General features: G+C 44.8%; 1 protein-coding gene across 1 annotated transcript in view; it reads right to left on the bottom strand.

Annotated features, from left to right (window-relative positions):
* Tmem163 (transmembrane protein 163) overlaps positions 1–24556 on the bottom strand; it is a 160964-nt gene that overhangs the window by 41185 nt on the left and 95223 nt on the right. Inside the window, exons 3-4 of the mRNA XM_040738104.1 lie at positions 13806–13849; positions 12235–12326 (exon numbers count right to left, since the gene is read on the bottom strand). Of these exons, the coding sequence (XP_040594038.1) occupies positions 12235–12326; positions 13806–13849 (136 nt within the window). The remainder of the gene's footprint in view (positions 1–12234; positions 12327–13805; positions 13850–24556) is intronic.

Raw genomic sequence — 24556 nt, 5'->3', positions numbered from 1 at the left:
CATGAACCGTCAAGATTACAGATTGGTGGTGAACAACCACCCGCCACGCCTGGGGACTGACAGGTCTCAGGTCTATTTCAGACTGTGGCCCAAACAGCTTTCCTCCTTACCCAAAATGCAGTCTGGGCTGGGACACACTAAAGGATTTTAAAACTCATGGCCTAACTGCCTCTGTGAGTGTTCATGTGTGTATGTGTATGTGTGCGAGCATGTGGAAGCTATGGGACAATTCGGGTGTCCTTCCTCAGGTACCATATGCCTTAGCTGTTTTTTGCTTGTTTGCTTGGCTGGTTGGCTGGTTGACGATTTTATATTTTAATTACATGTATGTGTGTCTGTGTGTGGGGGGGTGTGCATGTGAGTGTAATGTGCCTGTGGCAACCTTAAGAGGGGACAGAATCCCTTGGGGCAGGAGTTACGCAGGGATACCCTGTGAGCTGCCCAACGTGGGTTCTGGGAATGGAATTCGGGTCCCCTATAAGAACAGTGTTTGTTTTAATCACCATCCCTCATTTTATTTAATTTTAGCCTTTCTGAGGCAAGGTTTCTTACTGACCTGAATTCATCAGATAGGCTAGGGATCTTCTTATAGTGGCCTCCCCAGTTCTGGGATTACAAGCACACACCACCACACCCAGCTTTTTCAAAGGGGGCTCCCAGGATAGAATCTGGGTCCTCATGCTTGCATGGCAGGTAATTTGCCAACTGAGCTATCTCTGCAGCCGTTGTCTCTTATTAAAGAAAAATAATCCCTGCCTCTCAGACATGGGATTCACACCCAAGCCGGAAGAAGCGTCACTGCTTAAAATAACCAAAGTTGAAGCAATTCAGACTTCCCAATAGACTGTTAAATACTGCCAATAGCCAAACTCTGACGTCACTAGAGAGAACAGATTGGGAAAATAAGAGATTTGGAAGATGTTCTTGGCTTTGGGTTGGGAGAAAGTGGGTTACAGGGCAGTATGTAGAGAAAGGTCAAATGTTCATTCTCACACCTAGCTACTCGTGTGTGCAAACGGCATATATCTGTCTGTTCTATTTGATTTGCTAAGGAAATATGCTGGAAGCATGCTGCACCAAATGCTCGTGGTGATTGCCCTTCACAGAGGAGGGTGGAAGGATGAGACGAGGGTAGCCACGGGTGAGGGAACACTTTAAAATCTGTATTCATTTAAAGGCAGTTATTTTTCCCATATGCACCACCACGGTAATTGGCCACACAAATGAATCGTATTCTTTTTTTCTTTTTAAGAAACAATACAGAGCCTCCCGTATTCACAATCATGTTATGTTTCTTGGATAGCAAGCCAGCTGAGCTCACAACATTAATTATAGCCAGGGCACTTCACCCAAAGGCTTAATAACTCTCCCATGGCTTCCCAGTTCTCTCATAATCACAATTTTCTCCTGAGGCTCATGAGGCCCCAGCTGTGAGGCTCCTCACTGCTTAGGTCAAGCCTCGGCAACTCATTTTTCTGACTCTCAAATGCAGCCAACTGGTCCCTCCTTAAACACATCATGGCTAACTCTCTGTCTAGGAATGCAGTACGTCCATACAGACATCTTCTAGCCAACCTCAGTACCAGGTTAAATAGCATCTCTAAGAAGTGGTTGCCCTTGACCCCCAGCTTCACAGATGCCCTCCCCACACCCCCCACTGGGAGCACTGTATACCAGTTCTCCTTACCCCTGCAGTAGCTGCTGCACTGGCCACTTTCTCATTTTAGGTCTGCGGGAATGGAGCTGGCTGGTCTCATTCCCTCCAGCTATCTTATAGAATGCTTGGCACAGACAGTCAAGTCAGAGTGGAGTACACAAGAGTCTACTGTTGGAAAAAGAGGCTCCTGAGGCTAGGCTCAGTTGGTGGAGTGTTTGCCTAGCATGTATGAGTGAGTGTAGTGGTTTGAATGAGAATAGCCACCACAGACTTATGTGTTTAAATGCATGATCCAAACAGTTGATGGAACTGTTTGGGAAGGATTAGTAGGCGTAGCCTTGTTGGAGGAGGTGAGTCTCTTAGGGTGGGCTTCGAGGTTCGAACGCCAATTGCTGTGGCCATTGCACTCTACCTCCTGCTTACAGCCAGAGATGTGAGCTCTCAGCTGCTGCTCCAGCCACCTGCCACTGTGCCTTTACATTACCATCATAAATTCTAACCCTCTGGACCCACAATCCCAGTTAAGCTTTCTTTTATATTGCCTTAGTCATGAATTTAATCACAGCAATAAAAAAGTAACAAATAGAACGAGTTTATGGATTCAGTCCCTATCACTGCATAAACCTGACATTGTGGCACATATTTGTAATCCCAGCACTTGGGACGTGAAGACAGCAGGATCAGGAGTTCAAGATCAACCTCAACTACATAATGAGTTTGGGGCCAGCCTGAGCTACATTGAAGATGCCAAAAAAGTAAATGTTGGGAAATGCTATTATCCAACTCCAAAACCCCTGTATAACAAAAACAAAATTAAAAAAAAAAACAAGAGGAGAAAAACACATCAACTCTGGCTGTTCAATCACCCCCAAGAAAGCCGCAAAAAGGGAGAGCTTTTTAATCTTCATTTAAAGCTTGGGCAACTTTCTCCCAAAATTTGGTTTTGTTTGGTTGTTTGTGTTTGAGGCAGGATCTCCTGTAGCCCAGACTACCCTCAAGCTCGCCACATAGCCAAGGAAAATGCAAATTTCTAATCTTCCTGCCACCACCTCCTGAGTGTTGGGATTGCAGACAAATGTTATCATGCCTTTTTTTCATATATTCTTGGAGGTGACATTTCAGTGCTAACAGGGAGCAAGGCTACACATGCTTTTCTCTAATACACACACACACACACACACACACACACACACACACACACACACACACACAGCACTCAGCCTCATGCTTGTCCTGGTAAGGTTTTCCTTTGACTCTGAAAGGGTTTCGACAGTAAAGGCAGGAAGACAGGACCCAGGACCCACTCTTCAAGTCAAGTGGGCTCAGACTATCCTAAAAGGCTCCTCCTGACTCATGTGCCAGCAGCAGACGGCACCTGGGAAGTTATTCAATTCTTTTCTTCTAGAGAAGCTTCCGCTGTTGACAGAAAACATGTCCAGGGTGGCTGTGATATGAAGAGCACTAGAACACGGTGAGCCACTTCTCCAAACCGTCCGGCTTAGAGCCAGATCAAACACCCCGCAAGAAGCTGGGAAAGCTGCAAGGATGTCACTTTGCAAGCCACTAGGCTCCAGGGACCAAAGAAACTGCCCCCCCCCGTCACCTCTATGGCGAATCGGCTACTTTTCTTTAAAAAATACTTAAAATACATTTGCTTGTTAATTTTCAGTGAGTGGCACATGCCACAGCACTAATGTCACAATCAGAGGACAACTTTCAGGAGTCAGTTCCCTCCTTCCATCACGCAGGTCCCAGGATTGAACTCGGGCCAGCAGGATTGGCGGCAAGCACCTTTACCTGCTGAGCTATCTCTCAGGCCTGGCATCAGCTACTTTTCTTTTTTGGTTTTTGGAGCTGTTCCCAAACCACACACATGCTAGCTGGTGCCAGGCATCAAAAGGGCAGGCACCATTGGAGCCATCCTGTTAGCTGGAAGTTCTTAAGCCAAGTCGTTTGCTCAGCAAATTGAAAAAGAGAGCAACATTGTTTCCTTGAGTGTGCACCAGTGCGCCCCCATTTATTTCACTGGGAACACACGTGGAGCAGCATCTCCGAACCTCGAGGAACGCCCATTTCAGAACACTCGGAATCACTCTCCAGCACACGGCTGAGCATCCTGCTATCTGCACATACGTTTGGAACTGGGGAAAAGTGTCTTTGGGCTGCGTGGCTGACTCAGTTGTGGAAGGAAAGCCTGCAGAAGTGAGCAGTGGCCCCCATCTGCTGCCACCTCTCACTCCGGAGGAGCTGCCGGATGGCCCAGGAAGACAGCTGGGCCTGGGGAGCCTGGGTGGGGCCCCACCTGTGCAGCTATCATATGTAAAATGTCAGAGGCTTCCCAAAGAGCACCGGGCTGTACATTCGGTGGCAAGCATCCCAGCGGCCCTGGCAGCTGACAGCGGCAGGAAGCTGTCCTTCCTGTGGCTTTACAAGGTGCACGGAGCTGAGAATGGCTAAGACAGGCATGAAATTCCCAGTGTAGTTCAGCCTTGCCAAGTCTCCCGGAGTACACCCATCTCTCCCCCACAGCCTATGTAATCGGCACCTCCCTGCTGCCTCCTGAGAAGTCCTTCTCTCATTTGCAAATCACTTTGCACTTTGTTTTTGATGCTGAGGATAGCACCCAGGGCATAAGGCATATTAAGCTACTGTTCTAAGGCTGAGCTCTTCCCCCAGCCTCTTGCCTCCTCGCCTGTCATAGAAGAGTCTACTGGATGGCGGTGGTCTAAACTTACAGGGGTGCTGTTCTAGTTCCCTTGCTGTTACTGTGACAAAACTCTCTGGCCAAAAGCAACATGGGGAGAAAAGGGTTTATTTGACTTACATTTCCAGCTCACGGTTCATTCCAGAGGGATGCCAGGGCAAGACCTCAAGGAGGAACCCTGATTGCTAGCTCATTCTTTGGTTTGCTTACTTGTTCATGCTTACCTAGTATATGTATGTATGTATGTATGTATATATGTATATGTATATATATGTATGTATATGTGTGTGTGTCCATCCGCCCGTCCTAGCAGGACCTCCTGCCTGATGAGCAGTAGGACAGGCCGGGACCTGGGCCCTCTAGCATCAATTAACAATAAAGACACTCCCCCACAGACATAACCCTGGGCCAATTTGAGCTAGGCAATTCCTCAGTTGAAGCAACTCCTCTCTGATGACTCTAGATATCAAGATGATAATTAAGGCTTCTCTGAACCCCACTGGGTGGAAGACTTGTTTCCTAGTGGTTCATGAGATGGCCCCGTGGTTAAAAGCACTTGTTTGCAAGCTTAAAGTCCTAAACTGTACTAGATCATCTTGTGTCAACTTGACACAAACCACAATCATTTTGGGAGAGGGAATCTCAATTGAGACTACTCCCACACCAAACTGGCCTGTGGGGCATTTTCTTAATTGATAACTGATGTGGGAGGGACCGGTTCACTGTGCATGGTCCCACTTCTGGGATGGTGGTTCTAGGAGTCATAAGAAAACAGGCTAAGGCTGGCTGGGCTCTGTGGATACCAGGACTGCAAGATGGTGTTGCTCAGGTCACTGAAGGAAAAGCTCAGGGAGATTAAATTTGGAGAACTTCCAAACTGGGTATGGATGCAGAATTTCACCCCAGTGTTGTCATGGGAGCCTTTCAGAGAGGTATCATCAAGTATAGAACGAATACATCAACAAGGTCAAGTGTATCAACATGTGGGAAGGCAGCATCGCAGGTCATAATGTGTGCTGGCAGTCTATGTGCCCTTCAGCAACTGCGTTTCTTAGAAGTAACTCAAACATTAGCGTGACGTAAGTACTGCTGGTGAGGAATCGGTACGGAGAGCAAAGCATGCCTGAGCATAAACACCTGCCCGGCTCCCATTCATGGAGAATTCGGCTGTGGCTGAATCTTCCTATCTTGGCTGAAAACTAAAAGGTGACTGGGTCATGTTAGAAAACAAAGGAAGGAAGGAATGGAAGGGGAAGGAGAGGGAGGGAGGGAGGATAGACAGAAGTTAGGAAGGAAGTTAGGAAGGAAGGAAGGAAAGAAGGAAGGAAGGAAGGAAGTTAGGAAGGAAGGAAGGAAGTTAGGAAGGAAGGAAGGAAGGAAGGAAGGAAGGCCTCTGCAACATCTGATTCTAGTTCCTGCCCTGACTTCACTGGATGGATAACGGACTACAAGATGTAAAGTGAAATAAACCTTTTTTTCCTCACATTGCTTTTGGTGTTTTATGGTGTTTTGATGCTCATAGTGTTTTATCACAGCACAGAAACCTTAAACTAAGACACCACATAAAGATGGAAAGAAAGAACTAACGCCACAGAGTTGTCCTCTGACATCCACATATATGCCATGGCACATGCATAACCCGCCCCCCAATCATACACACAATAATAAATAATAATAAATTAAGTCTGTCATTCAAGAACTACTCAATAGACTAGTAACTGAAAAAAATCACACAAAATTCTCACAACATTTTAGGTGAGTTTATGATATTGTGGTACACCACATTCATAGCTATCTTGGACTGCATGTCCCATGTGGGTTGGATGTGCCTGGAAGGATATAAAGAAACATGCTTCTCCTTCACTTATCCACAGCCCCTCTCCAGAAGGTGTGGCCATCCTGCTACCCATCCCTTTTGGGTCCTTAAGTATATCTAAACAAGAGTGTACAAATGTAAAATCCATTTCTAAAACAAGTTAGAAGAGACCACATACTCTTTTATACCATGCTTTCCCTACCTACTGACATTGGCATTTACCATGTGAATGTTACAAAGAAGTATGCGATTCTTTTGAGTGGATTCATAGCCACCCCCTGGCTCCCACCCCTTGACTCTCATCCATAGTCTCATCTGCTAGCCAGACTGGCTGGCCAGAGAGCCCCCGAACATCCATCTGCCTCTGCCTACCAGTAGCTCTATGGTTACAGATGCATAAGATCACAAGTGGCTTCTGACATGGGGGCACTTTCCTGACTGAGTCATCTTCCCAGCCCTCGTACCTCCTTTTTCATCACTCTCTGACTTGTTGGCTCCTCTCCTTCATTTATTGATGACACTAATACCTGTCTCATTGTCTTCCTCTCAGCCCCAAACTCTGCCCTACTTCTTTTTAACATCAGTTCCAGACAGAGCATCCAGCCAGCACCGAGTCAGATGCAAATTCCTGACTATTGATCCCCACCATGACAGTCAGTCTAAGTCTGTGGCAACAGATGGAACACCTGGAGAACCTGGTTCTTAATATTTCATACCAACAACTGTTGACCCAATCAAGACTTCTAACCATTCTTGACTGTTCATTAGGCTGGCTGCTGTCTTTCACCCCTCCTAGACCAATTTAGATATTGTGATGACTTGTTATGTCAACTTGAAACAACCTAGAGTCGCCTGGGAAGGGAGTCTTAATGAGGAATTGCCCAGATCATGTCTGTGAGGGACTGTTTTGATTGTTAAATAATGTGTGAAGTCCCAGAACCCTTGAAGGAGCATTGCCTAAGGAGGGGATCTCCACTGTGGAAGAGCAGAGAAGATTAAAAATGGCTGGAGAGATGTCTCAATAGTTGCTGAGAAGGGGCAAGAATTTTCTTTGGTTGTCTATTAGTCACTTTTGCCATTATTGTGACAAAATCCCAGACAAAAGCACTTTAAGAAGGAAGGTTTCTTTTGGCTCACAATTGGGCAGTACTGCCCATCTTGGTGGGGAAGCCATAGTGGCAGACAGAAAGGCAGCTGGTGACATGTACCCACCCTACAGAAGCAGAGCAATAGATCCTGGTGCCCAGCCTGCAGCCAGATTGTGGGACAGTGCTGCCAACATTTGGGGTTAGTTGTCCCATTTCAGTTAACTAGATCAGTTCTCTCACAGACATGCTCAGAGGCTTTTCAAATTGGCAGTATTCATCATGGTGGCTTAGTCATCCATAAGTTGGGCATGCTCCTATAAGAAACTCCAAATGCTCTCACTGGTTCACTCCTTATCTGGGGTGAATAGAAATGTGTTCTTCTCCTCAGGAAACCTCACACCACACTGTATAACTGCATTTATAAGCTATATAACATAATCAGAGTCGTGGAAATAGAAGGTAGGCTGATGTTACCAGGGCCTGGGGGAGAAGAATGGGAGTATTCCATGGGTATAGACTCTCTCTTGTGAGGGGCCTTACTTCTTCCCCTTTTGGCTAAGAGCACAGTTTTGCAGGACCACAGACTGGTTCACAATGGCATGAATATGCTTAAGACCATTGAACTATGCACACTTGAAAGTGTTTCATTTGAGGGTTGGGGAGATGGTTCATTGAGTAAAATGTGTGTTGCAGTAGCATGAAGACAAGAGTTCAACCTGCAGAATTCTTTAAGAAAAAAAAAGATGAGGTGTGGTGGTCCAGGAAGGCAGAGACAGGCAGATCTCTGGGGCTCAGTGCTCAGCCAGTTGAGTCTACTTGGTGGGCTCCAGGCCAATGACCTCCCTGTCTAAAAATAACAAGGTAAATGATTCCCAAGGAACAACATTCAAAGCTATCTACTGGCTTTCACACAGGTGAGTATATACATGTACACTTGTACATGTATGAATGCATGTACAAAAATATCAACGTTTAAGCTACATGAGTTTTATAAAAGTTTTTTTTTAATTCATCAAAAGGAAACTATGGAGAGACGGAAGCATCATGCACTCCATTTCCATGAGGCAAAGTGCCAGCGGGGACCCACCTTCTACACTGGCAATTTCAAACGCAAGATTCACTCCGAGGCTATGATTTCAAATCAGGAAAGTAAGATAACTGACCGCTTATAAAAGCCTGTTGGGTATTTCTCAGCTCCCTCTGATATTACTCTCTAGAAACTAACTGGAAGCCAACAGTTTTTCTGACTGTATTCCTCAACGCTTGTTTATGTCATTAATATGCAAATATATTCCCAGCCGGCTGTGAGCTCATGAATTTTTAACCAGAGATTGAAATGTTAACTAAAGCTGGTGATATGGGGGATTATAAGTATCGCTTAATCCTTAGATTAGAAATCTCCAAGTGAACTCATGATCATTATCCAGCAAACAACCACCCAAAGATCCTCAAAGTAGACCTTCATGATTGCATTGTGGGTAACAGACACAGTTTTAGTGTATCTATTTGGGAATCTTTAAAAACAGTGAAACCAGAGCTGGTAAGATGGTGCAGTTGGGAAAGTACTAGCCGCACCAGTATAAGGACCTGATTTCCAACCCCAGAAGCCTCCTTAAAAAAGCCAAATGTGGAACCAGTATTTATCCCTAGTGTACAAATGGACTTTGGGAACCTATTCCCAATGAAGGGATACTATTTCAGCCCAGATACATGGAGGAGGGCCTAGGCCCTCCCCCAAAACGATGGACAGACTGTGATGAACCCCATGGAAGGCCTCACTATCCTTGGGGAGTGGGTGGGAGGTGGGTTGGGGGGGTCAACGGGAGGGCGTGGGAGGATGAGAGGGAGAGAGAATGGGAGGATTGATATGTGAAATAAGAGTGTTTCTAAATAAAAAAGATTATAAAAATAAAAAATACATAATTTCTTGGGAAGAAAAAAGCCAAATGTGCTAGCCCATGTCTATAATCCCAGCACCAGGGAGGCAGGGCTATGTAAATCCCTGAGGCTCATTGGCCAGCCAACTTAGATTGGCAGTTGAGCTGTGAGAGGGTTTGGAGGGAGGAAAGGTGGGGGAGGTGCTCACATAACTATGTCATAATCTCAAAAATAAATGAAAGGTTTTTAAAATTTAAAAAAGGGAGACCCTGTCCCAAAAAGACAAGGTGGATGGCACCGGAAGAATGACACCCAAGGTTGACCTCTGCCCTTCACACACACACACACACACACACACACATACACACATCTGAACCTATGTGTGCACTTGCACACACATACATACACACACCTGCACCTATGTGTAAACTTGCACACACATACATACACACACCTGCACCTATGTGTGCACTTGCACACACATACACACACCCGCACCTATGTGTGCACTTGCACACACACCTGCACCTATGTGTGCACTTGCACACACATACAAATAAAATAAAATTGAAAACAGTAAAATCAAAGACACTTCTTATCAAGCTTGGCCTGGGAAAACTCAGATCTCCATGCTCACACGGTGAGCACATTACTGACATCCATCTCTCTAAATGTAAACTATAGATGTCCTTCTCACTCTCCGGAGTCTGGGGCATATTTTACCTTTACACTTCATCTCCAATCAAATTAAAGCAAGGCAACAAAGGCAAACTGCATAACACATCTGCAGAACCAAGGCTTGCATGTTACTCTAAGTGGTGCTTGGCTTTTGATACAGAACAGGGCAGCTCTCTAGACTTTGTGGAAGTTTTATTAAAGTCCTCACACCCCTACATAATGAATTGGGTGTGTACATTAGTGCCTCCCATGTTTTAGAGTCATCATTTGAAATCTTATAAAGTTAAAATTTCTACTATCCGATTTTTCTTACTTTTTTTTTTACCAAAAGGTTAACTTATTTTCAAAATTGACTTTATAGAAATGGTATCATCTTTGATATCACAAATCCAATACTTCATATTTCTTAAAAGAGATGGTGCACATCAAAGTAAATATTTCACATCTGCAGAAGTTTGGGTTGAGTTTTTTTGTATTGTTTTGCTTTCGTTTTTCAATGTCTTTTAAGGGATGTATTTTACTACTTTATTTATTTGGGTTTTTGAGGCAGGGTTTCTCTGTGTAACAACCCCGGTTGTCCTGGAACTCACTCTGTAAGACAAGTTGGGCTCGAAATCACAGAGATCCTCCTGCCTCTGCCTCCCAAGTCCTAGGATTAAAGGCTTGCATCACTACCACCTGCTATACGTTACTATTTTTAAATTATGTGTGTTTGCATCTGTGTTGGGTATGTGTACATGAATGCAGGTCCCTATGTGTATTGGATCCTCAGAAGCTGAGGTTACAGGAGGTTGTGAGCTGCCTATGTGAGGTCATGTCCTATACAAGAATAATATGTGCTTTTAACCGCTGAGCCATCCCTCCAACTCCCGTGATTTGTTTTCCTGATGCCATTAGTGAATCTGTATGCTGTCATCTTTCAGGAGTTTTTGCATTTCAACAGTTCAACCTCAAATATATTACTGCCTGAGTTCCCTGACACCAAAGAGATACCTCTGCCTTCCGTGGTTCTGTGTGTGGTTTGATACTGCCTCACCAGCACCTTCTCTCTGGCACCTCTAGAACCACACAAAGAAGCATTTGCTCATTGGTGGTCAGCCATCCAAAACCCACAGAAGCCAGAGAAATCCCTGCATGTGCTGGTATACAGGCACACACACACACACACACACACGTGTATGCACAATCACATAAACACACAAATATGTATGCATGTGTAGGAACATATGTGTCCAGCACGGAAATTCCATGGAGGAGGAATGTTTCTTTTTCTACTTTACCGAATGAGGGACTGAAGCATAGTGAAGTTCCAGAGCTAGCAAACAGTGGTATGAATTTCTATGGGTGTTTGGGAGTGTTTGATGTGCATAGGTGTGTCTTATATCAGTTTATATGAAATTAAAAGCTCAATGACCATACCATCTTGAATGTACCCAATCTTGTCTAATCTTGGGAGCTAAGCTGGTCAGGTCTGGTTAGTACTTGGATGGGAGACCTGGGAATACCAGGTACTGTAGACTTAACAAAACAAAACAAACAAAAATACTCTGTGAAGCTGGGTGGTGGTGGCACACATCTTTAATCCCAGTATTTGGAAGGCAGAGGCAGGGAAATCTCTGTGAGTTTGAGGCCAGCCTAGTGTACAAAGTGAGTTACAGGACAGCTAGGGCTACACAGAGAGACCCTGTCCCAAAAAACAAAAATATTTAAAATATTAATAGATTAGACATAGTACTATTAGTTAAATAAAAATACAACAGGCAAAACAACAACAAATCTGACTTCAAGAGCTGGAAATACAACTTGGTAGTAGAGAATTAGTCTAGCATTTGTGAGACCCTGAAAAAATGGAGACAGCAAAGACAGATAATGGGGAGAAAGGGAGGAGGGGAGGAAGGGGTGAGAGAAGGAGAGAGGATAGAGGGGAAGGGAAGGAGGATACATTAGCAGATAGGAAGACTGGTAGGTGGTTAGCTAAATGGATGGATGAATGGTGGATGGGTGGATGAATGGATGGATGGAAAGTGGATGTATGGATAAGTGGATGTATGCATGGATGCATGTACAGGGTGTGGGTAATTGAATGAATGTGAGGATGAATGGATGGATGGATGAATGGATGGATGGATGGATGGGTGGACAGTTGGAAGAGTAGATGAATTAGAAGATTGGAGGACAGATGGGTGGTTGAAAGAATGGACAGATGGACAAGTAGGTGAATGGCTGAATAGAGGGACAGACTCTAGATTGGGGAACTGAACAAATTACAAAGGTACATGTCCTTGTGACTATCCCAAGAAAAGGCTTGTCGCATGACTGACAGTGCACTAGCTTACACCAAAGGCAGCTTGCACAACTTCTCAACATCAGGACGAAGACAGGCTCCTCCAATCTAGAAGAAGAATCCACTTACATGTATTCCCTGTGAGCAGAGTGTACAGCTGCCGCGTTGCTGTAACGCCAGAGGACAATGGCCGAGGACAGCACATCCAGGATGGCGTCAAACTAGAGAAGGAAACAGGACATTAGTGACTCTCCAGAGTCAGCAAGGCACAACCATGAACACACAGGGTAACTGCACAGTGACCCAGAGAGTTTGAATAAGCATCTCGAAGTACACACATTTCTGCATGCTTCTTGAAGCCACTTTGAACTCCATGGTGGAGTCCTGGGCATTACATACTGCCCTGGAAGCAGGACCGTGGCCCTTGTATGGTTGGCTCTGCTCTCAGAGCCCTGGGATCCTGGCAATCTGGAGATATAGCAGGTTATAGCAATGAGAGGTACAATTTTCTGAAATACATAAAACTTCTTTTTCCTATAATAGGCAAGGTGACATTAGCCTTTTCCTATACATTGTAAGTAAAAAAAAAACTTGGGGGCAAACTCTAATTCTGACTCACACTGAAACTGTTTTAGCTACGTCCAGAAAGTCTACCAACAGTTTAATATTGTATAGAAAGCTCTATGCTTTTGAGAGAACCAGAGGGGGGGATTTCTGAGAATGTATGTATGTATGTATGTATGTATGTATGTATGTATGTATGTGCATCCGTATATAGTGTGTACACACATGTGTCTATGTTGTCTATTTACTTCTGGATGTGTGTATGCGGTGTGTGTTTCTATTTCTGTCTTTGTGTGTGTTGTACATGTCTGGTTGTGTTTATGTATTGTATATGTATCTCACTGTGTGTATATATATTGTGCATTTATTTCCTGATATGTGTAAATGTTGTTTGTGTTCTGGGTACAGTGTGTGCATGTGTAATTATCTGGACAGTCTGAATCCTTCATGAGACTCTTGAAAGAATTTGCAACGTCCTCAAAACAACACTCCCCAAACATTGAGTTCTTACAACAAAGGGCAGATGTGGGTCTGAGACCTGATACACGATGCCTTATGTCTGTGTAACAAGGAGGGAAGGAATTCCCTTGAGTCATCACACATCTTAATTCTTGAGGATATACTAGCGCTGGCCCTCTCTTGAAGCGCTATGAAGAAATATCACTCCATTTTTCTACATACCTGCCGACATTGACCTATTTCCACCAGGAGGCAGGCAGAAAGCTCAGCTCCCTTAGCAGGGCTACAGACAGACAGACTGACTTGTAGTGTGAGCAGCCCCAACTCATCTCAGCTCCCAATGTCTCTGTCTACACCAGCAATACACACCACCCCAGAGTGCCAGGCCCACATGCAACCTGGAAGGGCATAAAAAGGCAAGCCTCCCCAAAACATCCTCTCAAACAACCCCTTCACAGGACATGTGCACCCTGATGCATACGTGGGAACCATCCCACCTTGATGCCGTTTACTTCTACTCCACTGTCATTTTCACAGAAGCCCTTTTCCCCAAAGCTGTGCTTCCCATGCTCATCTAGCATAAGCAGCCACCTATTTCATGACTGGGTGTGAGCCACGGGCAAGCTCGGGGAAAGCGTGCAGAACTTCATGGTGTGAGAACATTTCAGGCTACTTACTGCAAACCCAAAGGCAGAGGCGCTGTACCTCATGACGGAGACAGCTAGAAAGAAAGAAAACACCATTCAGATTTGACAGCCTTGTGGGTTCTACGCTTCGCTTGGGAGTTCAACAACACATCGGATACAAGCCTTTTAAACATCAGGGGAAAGCGCCAAGAGAAAAAAAATTAAAACTCAATGTCCAAAAATCTAAGAATTAAAAGAAAAAAAAGAGAAAGAAATTATTTTCGAATTCTACCTGCAACACTTCCCCCTCCTGCTGTGTTCTGAAGCATCCAAAGGCCAACTTCAGGGAAAACAAACAATTAAGCACCTGTCAGTCACATGGCTTCTGTGTCTTCGAAAATTCAGAACTGAAAGCAAGGAGCTGGGAACTAAATTTTCAGTGAAACTGAAACTTGAATCCTCCTGCCTCAGCTTCCTCAGTCTCTAGAACCACAGGCCTGGCTGGCTTTCAACTCCCAATCCATCTGCTCTCACTGGCCTTGGTACATTGGGCATGCACAGTTACAACATCCCTTCCTCTCATGTGCCCCAGAAGGTCACCTGCTTGGCAGATGTTAAACTGTGACTTCAAAATGTCTGCACTTAGCCAGGCGTTGGTGGTGCACACCTTTAATCCCAGCACTGGAGAGGCAGAGGCAGGCGGATCTCAGTGAGTTAGAGGCCAGCCTGGTCTACAGAGCAAGTTTCAAGATAATCAGAGCTACAAACAGAGAAACCCTGTCTTGAAAAACAAACAAAAGTCTGCACTTGAGTGATACCAGGCCTTTACCTGGGGAGCCACAGATCTCCAAGGAGTAGATGCCCAAGTTACTACAGTGAGAAATGTAAAGAACCTCACCTCGAATTAGTAATTAAACATATTCTGTCAGCTGGGAGGTGGGCTCAGGAGATTAAATGCTTGCTTGTCTTGCAAGCATGAGAGCATGATTTTGACCCTTTGTGCACAAGTAAAAAAGCCAGGCATGGTAGTGTAGAGGCCAGGCACCAGCAGGCAAGACTAATGCCATTTTAGAAGCTGCTGACCAGACCCTGAACCCAGTTCCTGGAAAATAACCACAAACAGCTAAAGGTGGCTTAACCCCAGCCCTGGCGAAATGGAGATGGGTGGACCCCTGGGTCTCTCTGTCAAGCCAGCCTACACTACATGGTAACCTCTAATCCAGTAAGAGACCACCTCAAAAAAAAAACAATGTTGGCGATGATTAAAAAACACTTGCTGCTCTTTTTTTCAGAGAACCATAATTTAGTTCCTAGCACCCATGTCCAGTGGTTCACAATCCCTTATTACTTCCAGCTCCAGGAAGCTGACACCTTCTCTGGCCTCTGTGGGCCAGGTCAATATACACACGCCTACAGATAAAGAGAAATACTATAAGCATTAAAAAAAAAAAAGGTGGCACACCACCGAAATACACACGGGAGATAGCCACTAAGGGAAGGCTTCTCTACTACCTGGAGTCCGACGACATGTTTCACTCTTGGAACTACACACATGTAAAGTGAGTTAAGCCTGCCAGGTGGACAGATAACCGATAGAAAATATGGACATTAATATTATTCATGCCCTGTGCGCAGGGCACTGTGAGCCAGTGGGGTCCTAGTGAACTCGGGGTCCTTCAGAGAGATGCGCTATTTACTTAAGAAGCACCTCCGTCTAATTCCTTGATAACATGCGAAGAGCAAAAAGCCAAAATTGCATGGAGAGTGGAGAGTCCTCTGAAGGGTCCTCACGGAAGCTCTGCGCTAGCAGGCTAACTCTCAGGTCTTGCTGCTAAATAACTGTAAACAGTCATCAGCCCGAGGCCCACATGGAAGGGCTCAGTAGCCTCTAAGGAATTTTTCAAGAGTGTCAGATAATAAGTTCATTTTCTTAGGCCCATAACTGAATCATAGCACATCCTGAATCCAGGATAAGAATTAATTCAACAGAAGTGGGTAGATAGGTTTAGATAGCCCTGTTTCCATGTAAAGAAGATCAAACTAAAGGGCTCTCTTTCCTTCTTTCTTTCACTCTTTCTTCCTTTCTTTCTTCCTTTCTCCCTTTCTTTTCTTTCATGTGTATATACATATGTGTGTAGGTACATTAGTATGTGTGTGGAGTCTGGAGGTAAAACCCCAGTGTTATTCTTCAAGAGCTGTCCACTTCATTTTTTTGTTTGTTTGTTTGGTTGGTTGGTTTTGGTTTCTCAAGACAGGGTTCTCTGTGTAACCCTGACTGTGCTGGATCTCACTCTGTAGACCAGGCTGACCTTAAACTCAGATGTCTGCCTGCTTCTGCCTCCTGAGTGCTGGGATTAAAGGAGTATGACACCGCCACGAGGCCCATGTCCTGTTACAAGACCAGGTCTCTCATTGCTTTGAAACTTGCAAAGAGGCTAGGTTGGCTGGTCAGCAAACCCCAGGGATCTGTCCCCCACCCCTAGCACTGAGAGTACAATAGCCCAACTTTCTTCTTCGGGTTCTGGAGATCAAGTTTAGTTCCTGTTGCTGGTGGAGTCTGCTCTTGACCGCCTAGCGCCATCTCCACAACCACCAAACCGAAGAGTTTTCATTGAGGCATTTCCAACCTTCCTCATGAAAGTTTGCTTTTGGAGAACAGGCCTGTCCCAGGGTGACCAGTGGAGGCAGAGAAGAGGTCAGAGGCACTCCATGCATGCACGAGCAAGCATAGCCCTAAGTCACCATAGGGCCCAGATGCTGCCTGTAAGGAGCTAGACTCAGTTGTGAAGGACACACATGGGCCATGTCAGCCTCAGTCACGCTGCACACTGAAGGCCCGTGAGAGGGCCGTGCGAGCAGCTGTGAAGGAGGGCATCCCTCTGAGGACCTGCTCTCACAGTGGTAGGGCCATGAAGATGAAGGGAATCAGAATTCTAAGATGCTGCTTCTCTGACTATTCACCCATGCCGGGGTAGACTTGTTGGTGATATAACTGGCTGTGCATCACACATGCTCTCCGAGGCAACCCCAGCCAACTCATGGTTCACCAAGGTGGACTTGGTTGGCATTGCTTCTTTGACTGCTGTTGGTCCCTCAAATGATAACAGTGGTTAACCTTGGAAGGACAAGAATATTTGAGGGTTTTCCCCCTTACTTTTTGGTGTTTTCTTACAGCCATCAGCAGTAACCATTCAAATTAGTTTATATATTTTATTTGGGGGGAAAACCATATTACCTAAAGATAAGCAAAGGTCTAAAATGAACTAGCAGGAGAGTTCAAGTACTTATCTAGAAATAGAAGGCACTGTTCTTGAGTGCTTCGGTCTGATAGGTATGCGTGGCTATGTATACCATTATTACATGTAGATTTCTGGGTCCCATGGTCTACATGAGCAGGTTGCTAATGGTTCAGAGTCCCCAGGTGTGTGATTGTGGGTCACATGAGCCAGGCAGCAGAACGCCAGCAGAACATCACTCCTTGCCAGACAGACCTCCAGCCTCCCACAGTTTGCATGTCCTAAGGCAGACTGTCATTTACTTGTGCTACACCCCAAAAGCAGGCACAAAACATAAGTTTTAAATAAACATTTGTACAGGCCTGGATAAAAGACCAGATTTCTTTCTTTTTTAACTAAGTCAAACCAGACCAAAAAGCATGTTGACTGGAAATAAATTCAAACAGAAAGGCAGCTGGAAAACGAACAGGACCCAGGAGACCCATTGTTAAGGCCAAGCCAAGGCAGACCTGCAGCTGAGTAAGCAGAGACTTGGAGGGAGGGTCTGCAAAGCAGGGGCAAAGAGCCTTGGAAACGCAGAAGGGAACATGCCAGCAAGGCAGCCAAGGACCAACAGCAAGACCCCTCCCCACAACACCCAACAAAGACTCCTGCTTCAATTGCCAGTGAGATTTCCAGAGACAATGAGGACCCATCTGTCATCCCCTCCAAAGTCAGGCAATAATTATCTTGAGCCTTAGCACTCTTTAGCAATACCCCAGGCCCTGCAACACCTCGGAGTTGTTAAATTATGTGAGCAGTAGAACTCCATTAATAAATCAATCCCAGTTTAATTAGACTGTCTCTATCACTCAGGCACCTAGCAGACACCTCCCCCACAGCTGGGGAACAAGCCCATCCTGGAGAGCCACTTCTCCATCACCCCCATCAGAGACAGGCTCTCCGCTCTTGCTCCCTGGAACTAGCGGGTGGGAAAAAAAAAGTAGTTTTCTGTGTTCTAACTCACTCCAACAAGATCTGTAATACCTTCCACACTCTACCCCTCTCAAACACGGTTATCAGCTGCTGCAAAATTAGTGATGGGATTCTTTTTTGTTTTTGTTTTTTGAGACAGGGCTTCTCAGTATTGTTTTGGAGCCTGTCCTGGAACTCGCACGGTAGTCCAAGCTGGCCTCAAACTCACAGAGATCTACCTGCCTCTGCCTCCGGAGAACTGGGATTAAAGGCGTGCGCCACCAGCGCCCGGCAGTGACTGGATTCTTGCTTCAGTGGAGAGGAGAAAACTGCTTAACACGTTTTTAATGTGATCAAAATACGTTGTATGAAATTCTCAGAGAAAAAAAGAATGAGTCAACATTGGGGAGACGGCTCAGTTAATAAAGTGCTTGCAATGAGAGCAGGAGGACCTACGTTCAATGTTCAGAGTCCGCCCATGTTAAAAGGTTGGGTATGGTGGGCTGTGTATTCTTGCAATCCTAGCACTGGGGAAGAGAAGACCAGTGGACCCCTGGGGCTCACTGGTCAGTCAGCCTGGCCTATTGGCAGTGAGAGACCCTGTCTCAAGAAACAACAGGAATGGCACCTGAGAAATGACAACCGAGGTTGACTTCTGATCTCTGCACACATGTATATCCCTACTCACAAATACATGTCAGCACGCATGCATACACACATGCCCTACACATACACAAACATGTGACGTGCACAAGAGGATAGGCTTGAAGAGGTTACTGAATGCTGCCCTCAAGCTGCTGTATCATTGATAACATCTTACAGCATCTTATGTCATTCTGTAACGAAAGATCCAGTCCCATTCAGGTTTCTCAGAAGAAATGACTGTCGAGATGCTGTGTTAGCAGCGCCTCCATCCCTAACCCCAAATCCTCATGCAGGAATAGAGCCTCATGCTCTGACCTCCTCCCGATCAGGCTGGATCTGCCCTCCCCTCTCCATCCACACAGGCCTCCCTGCTGCTTGACCCCAGTCTCACACTTCTGTCCACAACACCTATCCCAAGGATCCAACTAAATGACCAATCCCGTTTGGGTCTCTGCTTCAAGTTCCCCTCGTAGGCCTGTCCTAGCTTTCCTAGCTCATATTGCAACCTGCCCAACTCCAACTCCACTTCCCTACATTTCTTTATCCAGAGGCCTCCTACACACTACTCAGTCCACTGATGCATGGATATGACCTACCATCCCCCCTGATAGGTATCCCTTTGTAATGGTTAATAGTGTCAGCTTGACAAGAAGTAGGGTCACCTAGAAGACAAGCCTCTGGGCATGCCTGTGAAGGGGCTTCTAAATAAGGTTCATTGAGATAGGGAGACCCACCCACTGTGGGCAGCATCACCCGTGAGTTGGGCTTCTGGACTGAGTAAAAGGGAGAAAGGGAGCCGACGACTGCACTCATCCCCGTTTCCTGATTAGAGAGTCTATGTGATAGTGGCCATGACTTGCCCACATGACGAGTCCCTCAAATTGCATGCCCCAATAAACCCTTCTGTCCTAAATTGCTTTTGTCAGACATTTGACCACAGCAATGAAAAGAGTAATCAATACACCTAGTCATTCACAAATTGTGGACAGCTGGCAGCTTCCAGGGCACAGTCACAGAACAGGGAATGTCTACTACCTTATTCTTCTTGTTAAAAGTGTTCCAAATTCTGGAATAGGATTTCCCTCACACAGGGGAGATGTTACTATCACATGGGATATCGAAGGGTCAAAGGGAAGAAACTACATTAATGAGCAATGACTGTGCTAGTGTCTGTCACCCAAGGAATGGCTGTTTTTCCCCTCTCACAAACTAAAAGCCAAAGCTATCAGCACTAGGACTACAGGGCATGAATATTGTCTGCCAAGGTTGCCTTCCATGGCCTGGCACTGTTTGTGCGACACTATACATTGAACCTCTCTGATATAAAGCTGCTACCATACATTTTGAAGATCTATTTCATTTTAGTTATTTGTTTTGTGTGCATGTTTATGGAGGTCACAGAAAACCTGCAGAAGTCATTCTCTCCTTCCATCATATGGGCCTTGAGACTCAAACTCGGGTCATCATTATTGGTGGCAGATGCCATAAAAGTCCTGTGCAGATGCCTGTGCAGGTGACATTTAGAACACCCGGTAGATCCATTTTTTTTGTCAATATCCACTGAGCCATCTTGTTGGCCCCAACAGTACATTATACAGAAGGACTGTATCCTGAAGAAGAGAAACATATTGGATGGACTTTAAAGACCTGGCTTGAGAAATGGTGCTGAAAAAGTGTTCACTCATTTGAGCTGACCCATGTCCTTAGAGGGTCATTAATGCTGCTGCTCAGGGATAAAAGTCAAACATGTTCCTTGTCATGTTCCTTCATGAAGGAACATGTCTGACTTTTTCTTTCTCCTCCCTTCAACTCCCCCACAGAAAACACACCAAAGTAATAAGAAACACGAAAAACTAGAGAAAGAATACAATGACCAAAGAAATCCACAAAGCCCAATTCACAGATACGTTAAAAGCTAGATGACACTGGGAAAGGAAGTTGAAATTGACAGCATGCTTCAGACAAATCTTGAATGGACTGAGGGTGTGGCTTGGTGGGGCGGAACTCCCCCCAACCCCATCAAATCAGGTATGGTGGAACTTATCAGTAATCCTAACACTCAGTAGTCCATAGCAGGAGACTCTGAGTTTAGGGCCAATCTGGGCTATATAGAAAGTTCTAAGCTGACTTGGGCCCTATGGTGAGCTCCTATCCTAAAAAATAAGCAAAGAGGTCTGGCAAGCCGTGAGTTCAATCCTTGGAACATACAGTAGGAGGAGACAAAGGACTCTCAAAAATTGTCCTCTGATCTCCACACATGTGTCAATAATGCAAAACATTAACTTCTGGAATGTTCATGAATATGAATATGTATTCTTACTGTGCATTTAAGTTATAGACAAAGATTCATAAAGCTAAAAATAAGGCAACTAGATGAGTGGTTTTCTTTGCTTGTTTTTGTTTTGTTTTGTTTTGGTTTGGTTTGGTTTGGTTTTGGTTTTTTGAGACAGGGTTTCTCTTTGTAGCTTTTTAGACCAGGTTGACCTCAAACTCACAGAGATTGGCCTGCCTCTGTCTCCCAAGTGCCAGGATTAAAGGCGTGTGCTACCACTGCCCAGCTAGATGAATTGTTATTAAAGCTTATGTGTGTGCAAAAATTAGCTTATACATGCAGATAAAATGTTACAGAAGCTACAAAAGAAACGAGGGCTGCTGGTGAAGAGAGATCCCCTTCTTCATGTGGGAGTCTTCTGTGTATGCTGACAGATAAGTATTTCCATGGTGGACACAGGCACCTGGCCACTGGACAGCATCGTTGCAAATCTGGTTACTATGGCTTGCTAGCACTCATTAGAAGAAGTGGGGTCAGCCCATAAAATCCTGTGCAGGTGACATTTAGAACACCCAGTAGATCCATTTTTTTGTCAATATCCACAAAACTAAGAGTCAGAAATTTCCCAGTATTAAAGGTCCCAAAATGACATATTTCTTCACTTTCAAAAACAAAACCACTTTCTACCTAATTATGAAAAAGAAGGAGGGGGCAGGAAGAGCTGGAGAGGAAGAAGGAGATGAGGGAGAGGGGCTGGAGAGAAGGAGAAGGGAGGGGTGTTTTTAATAATATCATGGTCCTTGACAGGCCCTGGGTAGATACAGTATCAGGGAATATTCTGCAGTAGATAAAAGTCTCAGATTCCCACTCAGAACTGACTTAACTTCTTTTCCTTTTCTTTTTATTATTTTATTTTATGGCTGGGTGTTGTGGCACATGTCTTTAATCCCAGCACTTGAGAGGCAGAGCCATGCTAATCTCTGTGAATCTGAGGCCAGCCTGGTCTACAAGGAGTTCCAAGACAGCAAAGACTATATAGAGAAATCATATATAAAAACAAGACAAAACAAAAACAAGCAAAAATCCAAAAACCTTATTTTATATGTGTGGGTATTTTGCCTGCGTGTATCTCTGTGCACTATAAGTATGGAGTGCCCAAAGGGGTCATCAGATCCCTTTGGAAATGGAGTGACAGACAGCAGTGAACCACAGTGTAGGTGACAGGTATTAAGCCCAGGTCCTCTGAAGAGCAGCAAGTGCTCTTAACGGCTGAGCCATCTCTCCAGCCCCTACTATCTCCTTTTCAAAGGCTGTCAACCTATCTTAAGCAGCTGACTGTATAACATTATTATTCTAGCTCAAGAAAATGAAACTGGGCTCAAGATTTATACCAGAACAAGGTAATAACTCTCTCAACAAATGTGACTTGAATTATTGGGAAGAGTGTGCTAACTGGTGGGTTTTTGTTTGTTTTGTTTTGCTTTTGTGCTCCATCCCTACTCTGTTTCAACAGAGTATTATCAGTGTTCAGTAACCTTGCGCATGAGCTTTACAGGCAACCCAAACGTAGAGACTAGAACAAAGGAAAAGAAACCTTGAGTTGTGTTTCCCAGCCCACAGTACATATGCCTGGTGTGCATTCTCAAGTGAGGAGACACAACAATAAATAGACGAGGGGCTGGGAAGAGGGTTCTGTGGGTAAAGTCCAGCTACGCTAGAACCCCAGCGCCTGGGTAAAACCTGGCATGTGTCCATAACCCCAGTTGCTGTGGTGACTGAAGCAAGAGGATCCTGGGAGCTTGCTGGCCAACCACTCTAGCTAAAGCAGCAAGTTCCAGACTGAGTGAGAGACTCTGCCTCAAAAAGATAAGATTAAGAGTAACAGAAGAAGACATCTGACATTGACCTCTGGCTTCTATGAACACACATACATAGATATGAACACACACACACACAATGTTTATCTCAGAGAGAGGTGGGAGAGAAAAGGAGGAAAAGGAGGAGGGGAGGGATGGAAGGGAGAGAGGGAAGGAAAGAGGGGCAATATTAAAATCCATCAAATGACCAACACAAAACAAGAGACACCTTGTAGCAGGAACAAATGTGAAAGATACAGCCCTCAAAAAATGAAATTACCCACATCTATGACATCACTATGCCAGCCACATTTACCCGGACTCAAACAGTCAGCCTGAACTCTAATCAATGTTATAGATGGGGAACTGTGTTTGGGGTGTTTTACATGGACAATGCCCAATGGTATTGAACTATAAATCAAAAATTAATCTATGTTGATACTCCAAAAAGAAGAAAACAGTAAGGGGTGTTTTTAATTTTTTTCTTTAATTTTTTAAATTAATTTATCTTTTACATTCCAATCCTAGTTCCCCCCTCCTCTCCTCCTGCTCCCCCAGCTCCCCCTCCACCTTCCATCTGCTCCTCAGAGAGGGTATGACCTCTCCTAGGAAGTCTACTAAGTCTGTCCCATCATCTCGTTGAGGCAGGACCAAGCCACCTCTCCAACCCCACACACCACCCCTGTGTCTAGACTGGACAAGGTGTCTCTCCATATAGAATGGGATCCACCAAGTCAGTTTGTGCATTAGTGTTAGATCTTGGACCCACTACCAGTGGCTTCACATACTGTCTCAGCTGCACCATTGTCACTATTAAGGGAGTCTAGTTTGGTCTTATGCAGGTTCCCCATTTGTCAGACCTGAGTCAGTGATCTCTCACTAGCTCAGGTCAGCTGTTTCTGTGGATTTCCCCATCATGGTCTTGACTCCTTTGTTCATATTACCTCTCCTCTCTTACTTCAATTGTACTCCAGGAGCTTGGCCCATTGGTTAGTTGTGGATTTCTGCATCTGCTTCCATCTGTTTCCGGAAGAGGGTTCTAGCTTCTTTGGGGTTGTGGATTGTAGGCTGGGTATCTTTTGCTTTATGTCTGGTATCCACTTATGAGTGAGTATATACTGTATTTGACTTTCTGGTTTTGGGCTACCTCACTCAGGATGTTTTTTTCTAGTTCTGTTCATTTGCCTGCAAATTTTAGGATGTCATTGTTTCTTACCACTGTGTAGTACTCCATTATATAAATATATCACATTTTCTTTATCCATTCTTTAGTTGAGGGGCATCTAGGTTGTTTCCAAAATCTAGCTATTATGATAATATTACTATGAACATAATTGAGCAAATGTCCTTGTGGTGTGAATGTGCCTCCTTTGGGTATATGCCCAACAGTGGTATTGCAGGGTCTTCAGGTAGGTTGATCCCTAACTTTCTGAGAAATTACCATATGGACTTCCATAGCAGCTGTACAAGTTTGCACTCCCACCAGCAATGGAGGAGTGTTCTCCTTTCTCCACATCTTCTCCAGTATAAGCTGTCATTGGTATTTTTGATCTTAGACTTTCCAATTGGTGTAAGATGGAATCTCAGAGTGGTTTTGATTTGCATTTCCCTGATGACTTTTTTCTGTGGAGAATTCTGTGTTTAGATCTGTACTCCATTTTTAATTAGATTATTTGATAGTTTGATGTCTAGTTTCTTGAGTTCTTTGTATATTTTGGAGATCAGCCCTCTGTCAGATGTGGGGTTGGTAAAGGTCCTTTCCCATTCTGTAGGGAGCCGTTTTGTCTTCTTGACCGTGTTCTTTGCTTTACAGAAATTTCTCAGTTTCAGGAGGTCCCA

Source organism: Mesocricetus auratus, unplaced genomic scaffold (genome assembly GCF_017639785.1).
Source record: "Mesocricetus auratus isolate SY011 unplaced genomic scaffold, BCM_Maur_2.0 Super-Scaffold_100676, whole genome shotgun sequence".
NCBI lineage: Eukaryota > Metazoa > Chordata > Mammalia > Rodentia > Cricetidae > Mesocricetus > Mesocricetus auratus.
The sequence above is the reverse complement of the archived record's forward strand: the minus strand, read 5'-3'. Positions and strand labels throughout refer to the sequence as shown.